General features: G+C 36.7%; 1 protein-coding gene across 8 annotated transcripts in view; it reads left to right on the plus strand.

Moving 5' to 3' along the window:
• The window catches only part of ZNF143 (zinc finger protein 143), a 41,868-nt gene that overhangs the window by 29,390 nt on the left and 1,139 nt on the right, over positions 1 to 11,339 (plus strand). For 7 of the 8 annotated variants that reach the window (XM_037402134.1, XM_037402141.1, XM_037402138.1 and 4 more), the window contains 6 exons: positions 1,662 to 1,841; positions 2,960 to 3,187; positions 4,415 to 4,563; positions 6,242 to 6,403; positions 7,202 to 7,348; positions 10,467 to 11,304. In XM_037402134.1, coding sequence (XP_037258031.1) covers positions 1,662 to 1,841; positions 2,960 to 3,187; positions 4,415 to 4,563; positions 6,242 to 6,403; positions 7,202 to 7,348; positions 10,467 to 10,550 — 950 coding nt within the window. In that variant the 3' untranslated portion in view covers positions 10,551 to 11,304. Of the gene's footprint in view, positions 1 to 1,661; positions 1,842 to 2,959; positions 3,188 to 4,414; positions 4,564 to 6,241; positions 6,404 to 7,201; positions 7,349 to 10,466; positions 11,305 to 11,339 lie in introns of those variants that run through there. The other variant, XM_037402135.1, reaches the window with a different exon arrangement.

The raw sequence follows: 11,339 nt of genomic DNA on the forward strand, positions 1-11,339 counted from the left end.
ATTGCACTAAGTCCTTTGTGTGGATGGATGGAGTAGCGTATTCTCATACCCAATGCAAGCTGCAACAGTGCACCCGATGGAGGCAAGTCTGGGCTCTGCTCGATCTCCTGTGGCTCTGAAACCTTTTCAGTCATTTTTCATGTAGAGCAGGGTTAGCGCTTGCTTTCTTCTTTCGTTCTGTTTGGTTTAGCCAAAAGTTATTTTTCCTCTCTTTTTCAGTTGGCAGTCCAGTCTTGCTTTCTGTTGCCATCAAATGCTTGCCTTGGGTTGCTCCGTGACTTCCCTAGACACGCTATGCTGGTGTCAAAAAAGCTGGTGTGGGTGGTTCCTCATACCTGCTGTGGTGTAGAGCTTGAAGGCTTCTGACTTGCTTTGCATTTCTAGTGCTAGAAATCTCAGTCACCTGGAAACAGATCGCTTTTCTAGCAAATTAGAAACTTAAAAGTCTGGCTTCCTCAACCCGTGGGATGACATTCTTGCCAGCATTCTTTAAGAGCAATCTGGTTTGGTTTCTAATGCAGGGTTTGTTGTTGGGCGGGGTTGACTGAGCAATCCTCCTCCTTTCAGGCATGAGTTGAGGTCCTGTGCTAAAGCCAGGATTAGGGGAGCCATGGTAACACAACACTGAGGAGGTTAGCTTAGTACACACACACTGCCTTGGCTGGAAAAACCTTCCCAAAACAGCTGCCCGAAGGACTGAATTACAGTTTCCGCTGCCAAGGAGCTAACAGCTTGGAGTTTCGTGGTATTAATGTCTCTATCAGGGTTTGGGTTTGTTTTTTTTTTCCTAGCTCTTAAGTACTTAATGTTGTATCTGTAGCAGTAATCTGCCCTCTCTTGCTCTTTGGTAAACTGTAGAGTGGGTGGAATGCTTTTAGCTCTAGAAGTGTGAAATTACAACTGGAAGGCTCATCAGGTGGCTCGAGTTAACCCCCTTCGCTGTCCCCTTGTGTGTGCTTTGTTAGATCCAAAAGGTCAGGAGTACTGGGGTATTAGACAGGGGTTGGCCTTATCTAGTCTTCCTGGTGAAATGTTTTGGTGCAATGATACAAATGATTGTGCTCAAATTTGTATTACATGAATAGACAATTTTAAAAAAAAAACTGTGTTTGTGATTGTATTGGTTTTGCGGATTGAAATTCGAGTTCCAGGGCTGTCTCTTTAAAAAGTTGGTGGTTCTTCTGTAAGGTTAAGTGCTTTCTATAATGAGTTTTACTAATCCATTTGTATCTTAGTTGTATGCTAAACCATGAAGATATTTTTTTCATTTTATGCATTACAATTGACAAATGTGCAAATAGTATGATACGCTTGTTTTGGATAATGTATGGATGAGTTCGGGGGGGGGGGCGGATGTTAAATACATGTTAGAACATGAACAATGTGGAAACTATTCCAACCAACTGAGTCTAGTTTTATACATCATAAAGTACTAATCTCAATGCTTTATAATTTAGCTTACAAATTGTATGATTTTCCTGAATTCTGCCAGTTTGAGCTAAACAGTAGAACACTCCGCTGTGGCATGTTGATGGCATTCCTGACTGAAAGTCTCAAAGAGAGAATTAGGTAGCTTTAGATCTCTACATTCAGTCTAAGTCTAATTTAGAGGTTTTGTTCTTTTGTAACTTTTGCATGTGTACCTTTTCTCTTTTTTTCAGGTGAAAGGCCCTTTAAGTGTCCATTTGAAGGATGTGGCAGGTCATTCACAACATCTAATATTAGAAAGGTTCACATCAGGACACATACAGGCGAAAGACCTTATTACTGTACAGAGCCAGGATGTGGGAGAGCTTTTGCCAGTGCAACTAATTATAAGAATCATGTGAGAATACATACAGGTATATGAGTGATGTTTTGTGTTTTGAAGTGGAATCTGCTTGGGAGAGGCTGTGTCATTCTCCTTGTGAACACTGTTTTGGTGCACTGTAATTAGGTATAGTCATGTTTATACCATCTGGCTTGGTACTTCTGTTTGGGCCTCATCTCCCCTCAGCTGAGGATAGTTCAGCAGTTAGGTTTCCCACCTTGCTGTCAATTGTGGTTTGGATACAGAGTTCTTTAAAACAAATCCAAACCTTTGTCTTCAGTGGGCATTGGGCTAAATCCTAAATATTGTTCTGGGGCTTGCCTCTGTTGTGAGCTATTTCTTAAATAAACAACAGTAAAGCATAAGTCTGAGCTTGACGTTAGCTCACCGTTGTGAGTCACCCTTTCATCCCAGCTATAGTGTCCTCGCTGCTGGAGCAGTGGTCAAAACCTTCCTTTTATAGACTGGAGGTAAAAATTCTTACCCAACTTGATTGTCAGAGTTAGTCAGCAGAAATAATTGGCACAAATTCAAAGGTTCTAAAATGTAAAAGCCAGTAACAGCCATATCCTGTTGGTATCCTTATATATTGTATAGAAGCACAGACAAGTTTCATAGAAATAAGTTTTGTATCTCAGGTTATCTTTTTAGTTTATAATATAATTCGGACATTTGTTTCATTGATTTTTAAATGAAAGGTGGTTTTATATATGAAACCGTAACTGTTTAAACATATGTTTCCTATAGATTCCTTCAGAGCTTACAGACTCAGAAGTGACGTTGTACTAGTGTATTAACATACCTGATTATTGAGGAAAATATGGGGCTTCTAGTAATAAAAGAACAAAATTCTCAATGTGATGCTAAACTGACATCACAGCTTTCAGCCTGTATCATTCTGTCTTCATCAGAAGGATGTTGTAGATGGAATGATAGGGAAAAAAGAGGGCCCAACTTCTACTGGCAGTATTTTTTTAAAAAAAGACACTGAGAGGCTGCCTTGATAAACTTTTGAGCCTGAGCTTCCTTTTGCCTTTGAAATTGAAGTATGGTTGGTAATGAAGGTGTGTCACTAAATATAATTTGTTGACAATTTTTTCTGTGCATCCTGGATAAAGTTCTCTTTATCCCTTTTGTTTTTCCATACAGGGGAGAAGCCCTACGTCTGTACAGTTCCTGGTTGTGATAAACGTTTTACAGAGTATTCCAGTTTATACAAACATCATGTTGTACATACTCATTCCAAACCATATAACTGTAATCATTGTGGGAAAACATATAAGCAGATTTCTACACTTGCCATGCACAAGCGGACAGCACACAATGATACAGAGCCCATTGAAGAAGAACAAGAGGCATTTTTTGAGCCACCTCCAGGTTAGTTTCAGTCTCTGGATCTCTTGTCAAAAAAAAAAAAATTAAAAAAAAATCGGCTGGATACTATTTTGCAGGGTTTTTTTCGTATAACTGAAGAAAGAAAAGCAAAGATAAAAATGTGCAGTACTTAATAAAGTTATTTAACTTCTTTGTAGGACTGTTTAGTGTGGTAGGCAACTTGTAAACAGAAACTGAGAGAGTAATTGACCAGATCATAAACTCATTTACAGCAGTCCTGGGGATAAGAGAGAAATTTGAGTTGCAGTCCCAGCAAAACTGCTATAAACATGAATGAGGGAAGGGACCTGAGAGAATCTAAAATGTTTGGTTGCAGCCTACTGGATTTTTGTCAGGGATTTTTGAAAGACTATGTATAATATAACGCCGTGGCTGGTGACAGGGTCTTGTGCAGGAGTAAAGGCACTGCCTTGAGAAAAGGAAAATCTGTCTTTGTAGCACACTGATACTGTACTGGTTTTGCTGTGGTTAATAGTGGTTTCTGTAAACTGTCCTGGAGGCAAAGACAAGCTCATGTGCTGCAGTATTCCTTAGAATATGTTGAATCCTATGACTATAAAAGATCAGACTGAAGAAAGTACTGTGATAGGACAAATATTACTTGTCATATTGTGATTTTTAGATGTGACTGAAGATAGGAAATACATGCACAAACTGTTTTGCTCAGAAAAGTTGTTTTACTACATATATGTGGGAAACTGCACTGAATGCCTCAAGTAGATTTGCTATAGTCTTTCCTAATTTCTGCTTTTAAGGGAATTGTAAGATTCATTTGCTGAGGTTAAATATTTATTAAGATAACGAACTTAATTCTTCACACAAAGGCATCACTGTTCTTCTGTATGTTAATAACTTCTAAAAAGCTGCCAGTTGTGTTTGCATGGAGAGTTTAGGTTAACATTTAATGAATTAGAAATGTTTGTCACCATTTTCGTATTTGCTTATAAAGGATGTATATTTTCTTTATGTGTAGTATTTATGTGTGGTAAAATTCATTGCTGAGAGATTATATCCCATGTTCCCAAGACAACAGACTTTCTGACTTGCTTTTGGTATCTTTCCTTCTTTTATTCTCATCTTTCCACTAATATTTTTCCAATGGAGTATTTAAAATCTTCAAACCAGGCTGGCACTTAATCCTCCTCATTTGCTTTCCTGGCAACATTTAGAGTATGTAAACTATCCTCTTCTCTTCTTTGTATCAAACAGGTCAAGGCGAAGATGTTCTCAAAGGCTCCCAGATAACCTATGTGACAGGTGTTGAGGGAGAAGATGTAATTTCTGCACAGGTTGCTACAGTTACTCAGTCAGGATTAGGTCAACAAGTAGCACTAATATCCCAGGATGGAACCCAACATGTAAGTGTCCACAGTGTTAAAGAGCTGGCAAAAACATGTTGAGTGTTGAGGGAGGTGTTTGCACATACTTCATGTGCTTTCTAAAACCAGTTTGGATTCTTGATAAATATGTACATGGGTTTCTTAAGGAAAGAAGCTTCTTTAGAGCTGGGTCAGGATATGTTTATAGTTGGGCCTCCTGTGGAATACTAAATCAAACCACATATCCTGACATCTGAAACTATGTTAATACAAAGCTAGCTTTTTTGGCTGGCTTTGTCACACTTAAAAGCAGGTATGGATTATTTTAACATTTGTTATATATACAGCCAAGTTTCTGAGGTTTCTCAGAATGCCCCAAGTATTCTGTTAATATCTGATGGTCATCTTCACTGTCGTCTTGTCTGCACACACTTCGGCAGGGTGGGAAATCTTTCTAGTCCAGGTGCCTGCTTTGGTACTTTGCAGTTCTTACCATTTCTAACATAAACAAGAGAATAAGGAATGCTTTGGTAGTACCTCCACTTAAAAATTCCTGTGGATATTTTTTTTCAGGATTCTTACAGATATTTTTTTTAAGGGTTCCCATGGTTTTGTGTTTTTTTTTAAGGATTTCATCTGAAATTTCATTGGGAGGGGATTTCAACACAGCTGTTTTGTTTAGCTATGGCAATATATTGAAGGCATATGGGAAAAGTTTATATCTCACCTGGAAAGATAGCTGAAATGTGAGTAGCATTTGGAAGATATCTTCTAAATTCAAATTGGAAGTTAAATATTAAAGGGGGCTGTTATATTGCCATTCTGAACATTGCAGCAATACTAAGTAGCTGTCATTTTTACCCTCTAGAATGAAGGCCTGCCGAAGCCTTGACATGAAGTTCTCACATTTATTTAAATCATCCTTCAGCTTGACTTTAGTTCTGGGATGTCTTATTACCTTGTAATTCAGACATCAAGTCACTTATCTGATGCCATAATGCATTTATACTGGAGGCATGAGTAATATCTGTCTTTTTTTGTTTATTATTAATTGCTTATTTGTGGTTTAAATCCTAATCCCTCATAGGCCTCTTTAGTATTTCCCTTAAGATCGAAGTATGTCAGGTGGTACTACCTGGAATCACGCTGTCCATTGTGTAAGACACATGCATAGATAATCTATCATGCGGTTATTTGGGATATGATCTGATTAACATGGAGTTGTAGACTCTGGGGGCAAGTGTGCATCCTTTTTCTAATTACTAAGAGCCATAATTTTATTTCTGTAAACAGGTAAATTTGTCTGAAAGGTCATAGATTATTAAGTCCCAGTGAGTAAGGTGAATGTGATGAGGACTCTGTCCCAGATGAGGACTTGACCAAAGAATGATGGTGATTCTCAAGGAATGCATGAGCATGCTGGTCAGGAAGTAGAATAATGGCTATGAGATCTTTTGGCCAGCACGTTACTTGTGATCATGGATTAAAATATTTTTTCCCTGCTATTATGAACAAGTTGCCTTTTTGTTCTGAATTGCTACAAATATTGTTTCAAATGAAGAAACGGAACTAGCAGGGAGTATTCCTGCTGAACAATGGATTTGTTTTCAAACCTTACTTAAAAACATGTTATGTTGCCAAAAGCTAAGACTTGGGTATGACTTAGGCAGCAATCAAAACTTCTGGTTTTTACTTCAGGAATTATTTTGTGTTTCAGGTCAACATATCCCAGGCAGATATGCAGGCCATTGGCAATACTATCACTATGGTAACACAAGATGGCACCACCATCACAGTCCCTGCCCACGATGCTGTCATCTCTTCTGCAGGAACACATTCTGTAGCAATGGTTACTGCAGAAGGCACTGAAGGACAACAGGTAGGATATTATCCTGTGTACATGTGCATTGTTCCTTTATAAGATGACATAAAATAGGCATCTAAGCCATCACAGTTCTATCATTCACATAGATTTATCCAAGTAAAGTAGTTTTCAGCACCTGGCTGTGGCATTCCCCTCATAAGAATACCATGTGTTCTACTCTAGTGCTATACATCAACATAGAGCGGAATGTTTTTAAAACAGTTGGGCACCAAGAAAAAATTCTGGGGTACCAGTCTGGTAATTCATTTAGATGTATGTAAAATAAGATGTAGAAATGCTAAGCGCTTTCCCCAGAGTCACAAAGTAAATGAGTGGCAGAGGTAAGAATAGAATCCAGTGTGAACTCTAACTTTATCACTTAATATCATAGGACTGTAAATTTGTAAATTTGTTTTTAATATGTAAATACAATAGCTAACTTTTAAAGTAGAAATACAGTGATACTTTTAATCTTTTAACTTACAATGCATTCCCTGTTCTAAAAATGTGCTACATGAAAATCTTTATTAATTACCATGTTCTGTATGTATAAATAATCACAGGCTTATAGGCACATTTATTGAACTTCTTTGCAGTTCCAAGGATATTTATATATCGAGAGCTAATAGATAACTTTGAGAACACAGTGATGGCAACCTTTCTTAAAAAAATGTATCTTATGCACAATAAAATTAAGCTTATGAATAATCACAGCTTTGATTTTAACTGCAACTTTGAAGATAACTCTTGTACAGGACCAGTAACGGTAACAGATCTGTCATCCAGTTGATTCTCTTCCTTTTGGTCTTGAAGGTTGCTATAGTGGCTCAAGACTTAGCAGCATTTCATAGTGCTTCATCAGAAATGGGGCATCAGCAACATGGGCACCATTTAGTGACTACAGAAACTAGACCTGTTACCTTGTTGGCTACATCCAATGGAACACAAATTGCAGTACAGGTAAGATGGTGATAAATGGCTTTTGGAATGTTTTTTACTTCTAGAGCTAGAAGCTCCTAGTCACGTAGCAAAATGATTCGAATAAGCTTGGCTCCCCTGAAAATATAGTCCATAACCGTAAGATCTCATATTTTAGATAATACATAGGGTTAGGACAAGCAATAATAGGCACCTGATTTTTCAAATCTACTTGTAGAACTTCCAAAAAACGGGGGTGTTAGGGGAAGGCCCAACTTCAGGTCAACTGAATCATTCATGGACTCAGTTTTCAGTGGGAAAGTGCTTTTATTCATCCTTCAGCATTACATATATAGCTGATACATATGAAGATAAAATTACTGAATTTATGTTATTTGAGCCTTGAAATGCTAATAGCAAAAAAGTTTAAACAAGTTATGTAGAAAGATTAATAATCAGAAATCTCTGGAAATAGTAACCTTCTGTTTGTGTCAAACCAGCACAGTACAAGCAACAGTCTCTGTAAATAGTTCCCAACATTGTTCAAGCACTGTAATGAAAGAGTAATTTCTAGGTATGAAAGAGTTTATTTTCAAATGGGCTAATTTAAAAGAAGGTGGAAATCAAGTACAAATTAAATTAACCTTTTAACTAGAAATTTACCAATACCAAAACCTAGACAAGTATTTTTGTGAATAGTTTATTCAGACAGAAGTTTGGCTTGACTAGAAGGTTGAATGAAACTTCCAGCAGAAACGATGGCCAATACGCTACCTTAATCAAACATTAAACTAACTGTGTGTATTTTTTTTTTGATACATAATCATATGATGATTGGTTAATAGAAGCTTTTGGCAATTTTAAATCTGAAAGATTTAGTATTTTAAAAATTGATCTCTTTAAATGACATTGCAGTCAAGGGTCAAATAAATGACTGAAGGTTCTTAGGGAAATTGCCACTCCAATGACAGAAGCCATATTTAAACTCAAAGTAAAACAGAAGAAGTTGAAATAGTTTAAGTTTTGGGTTGCATAGTAATAGCAGTCCTGCAAAGCGCCTAATACTTTTGATCTGCCTCATAGCCCTCTTGATTCTTTGCTTTATATGCATAAGTCCAGTGGGAATGTAATGAAGCTACTTTTGTATTCAAATTTACTGTGGAATTGGGACTCAGCACTTTGTGGGTTTGATGCTATTGTTGTCTGGTTGTCACCACAGATGTGCATTTTGTTCTAGAGGACATGGAAAATCATAGGAACCATATATCCTTAAACAGTATACAATTCGGAGGAGGATAAATATCATGGATGTGATACAACCTATGAATTTCAAAGGGAGCAGAGTATATGCAACTGTTTCAAGTATGATTCGCATGACGGGCCTTTGCCCTTGACAAGTGCCAGTAGAAAAGAACATCAGTGTGGCTATGCAGAGGGGAGATGCTCAGCAGTTTCTAAACAAATCAGTATTAAGCAGCATAAATTAATGTGTTCTTGGAAATAGTTTCAAATAGGAAAAGGAACGCAGACAATGCACTCCCAGATTTAATTTCCAAGGGGTAAAACTTTGCATGGGGAGTAACAGCAACTTCAGTCTGGTTCCTTCAGTCTCTTCATATTTGCTGAAACTAATAAGAGATCAAAACCTTTCAGTGTTTGTCTCAGGATGAAGGCTGCAGGCCATGTGTATGCATGCACGGTACTCTCTTAAGAGCTCAGATTGAAAGGAATTGTGTTAATATCTTCAAGCAGGAATAAGAGATTGTTATTTTCCCCTTTGTTAAGTGGAAAACAGCAAGTCAGGTGCTGATTGAAGAGCAATGAAATCAAGAATCTCCTAATTCTGAATTCCAGGCTTTTGAGCTAATTTGGCAGTAATCAAAACTGCACGTTAAAAGAAAGTATATCAGAAGGCAATTGTTTGCATGACAGGAAGAAAAAAACTATTAACCTGCACCCTCAGCAGTGTGTCTTTTGAGTGAAAGATAAACATAGGTACTCTCTACACATGCCCCTCTTTTGTTACCAGCAGTGAAGCTTTTGGTGAAGTAACTTTATATTAAGTGAACTTAAAATATAAAATACAAATAGAAGAGAGAGAATTCAAATTTTAAATACTATTAATTATTCCTGACATGTTGGTTGTTTTTCTTTTGTTCTTTGATACTAATAAATGAATCTACTGGCTCTATCAGTATTTAGAAACCAATGGCCTGACAGCCAGATTGAAGTGTTACAGAGGTGGTAACAGAGCTGCTCTTGATTTGAGTGGCTCCAGAACGTGATATCCAGTGACTGTGAAAACAAGTTATAAGCCACATTTAGAACTGTCCCATTAGGTCTATCCATCTGTCAAATAATCGGGTTTTACTTTTCACACTCTCATACATCTTTCTTCTGAGCCAATAGGTAACGACCAGTTTTACATTTTTGTTAGGTTAGGTTGAGGTTGTCTTTGGTATTCTCATCAGCATATATATATGTTCATGGTGTACATATTAGAAAACTCCATGGATTCTCTCCCAAAGTTGTGTCCAGTTCTCTTTATTCAGGGTTGGTTGATGTTGCTTCTGGCAGTGCCAGATACATTTATGGCATCGCAGTTGCAACTGCAAGAAAATTTCCTCTCTAAACTACTGTAGAATCAAACAGTATCATCATGACTGCTTTTTTTATAGTCAGGATTCTGCAGTAAACAGACACTTTTTTAATATATGTTAATGTCACTTGGTGGTCCAAAGAGCTGACTGTTCTGCAAGAGAGTTAAGAAAAATGAAGATGTGTTTGCTTTACCAGTGTTAAAATGTAATTCAGCAGCCACCATGACTTTTGAAAGCCTTATCTGAGCTTTGTTAAATCTGCCAAGTTGAAGCATCATCTACTATGTGTGTCATGAAAGGTGTTTACCGTGCAGCAGTTAGTTGAAGAAAATTTATTCGGTAGATACATAGAAACTCAGTTTAATCTGCTATCAGAAGCTATCTTAATTGTCATGCTGATTAGATAGCTGCTGGTATATATTACCGATCACACTTACTTGCACTAAAGTATTGATCCATATATAGATCTTTGGTTTCATCTTTAATTATTTTTTTTTTAACACATTTGTAGTCATATGTAACATTTTGGATTTATTGATGTTTAAATGCATTTGTTTCAGCTTGGAGAACAACAGTCTCTGGAAGAAGCCATTAGAATAGCCTCCAGAATACAACAGGGTGAAACACCAGGGATTGATGATTAACTTCTAAAACTGCTACCAGAACAATAGAGTGAAAGGTATTTTATTTTCAATCAACAAAGGTCCATGCCAGCAGCTACCCATAAAAACTTTGAAGTTCCCTACTCATTGATATTGTGTACACATTTTATGCAAGAGAGAACAACATTTTGTAAGTTTTGTGTACATAAGCCTTGGAATGGACTGACATCATCTACTTCCAACCATTGTATATTCAGGAATATGGAATTAGGTTTATATAGTAAATTTCCTTGTTATCCTTTCATCAGATTTCAGACTGGTCTACAAGCAAGTGAAAAATTGCATAGGAGTATTGAAATTAATTTTTAATGTTATGTACAAATAATGAAGGCATTGCTGAAGATTTCAAATGTTTAAAATACTATTAAAAAGTCATAATTTCAGGAAACCTTACAAGTAATAAAGACGACAAACCCTTTTAAATTGCATTCCATAAATGGAAAAGTCTTGGATTTTGAGCCTACTGTAAATCTTTGTATTTTGATTTGTTTCATACAGATTTGAATACTCTTTAGATTATCCACCCCACCTCATTCATTGTAAATACAGACTGTTAATGCCGGAAGCGCTAATTATATTATCTTTAAATTGGATTATGTACAAAGGAGAAACTTCGGTTGTTCAATATTAAAGGAAGTAAATCTAATGATTTTGTTTCTTTACATATTTTACTTAAGATGTTACTCTCAAATTATTATGCAATAAAATATAGCAAGATTGTATTGTCTAGATAGGATGATATTGTTGTGTGACGTATTGTTTTGCTTTTTA

The sequence above is a fragment of the Falco rusticolus genome, chromosome 10 (genome assembly GCF_015220075.1).
Source record: "Falco rusticolus isolate bFalRus1 chromosome 10, bFalRus1.pri, whole genome shotgun sequence".
Taxonomy (NCBI): domain Eukaryota; kingdom Metazoa; phylum Chordata; class Aves; order Falconiformes; family Falconidae; genus Falco; species Falco rusticolus.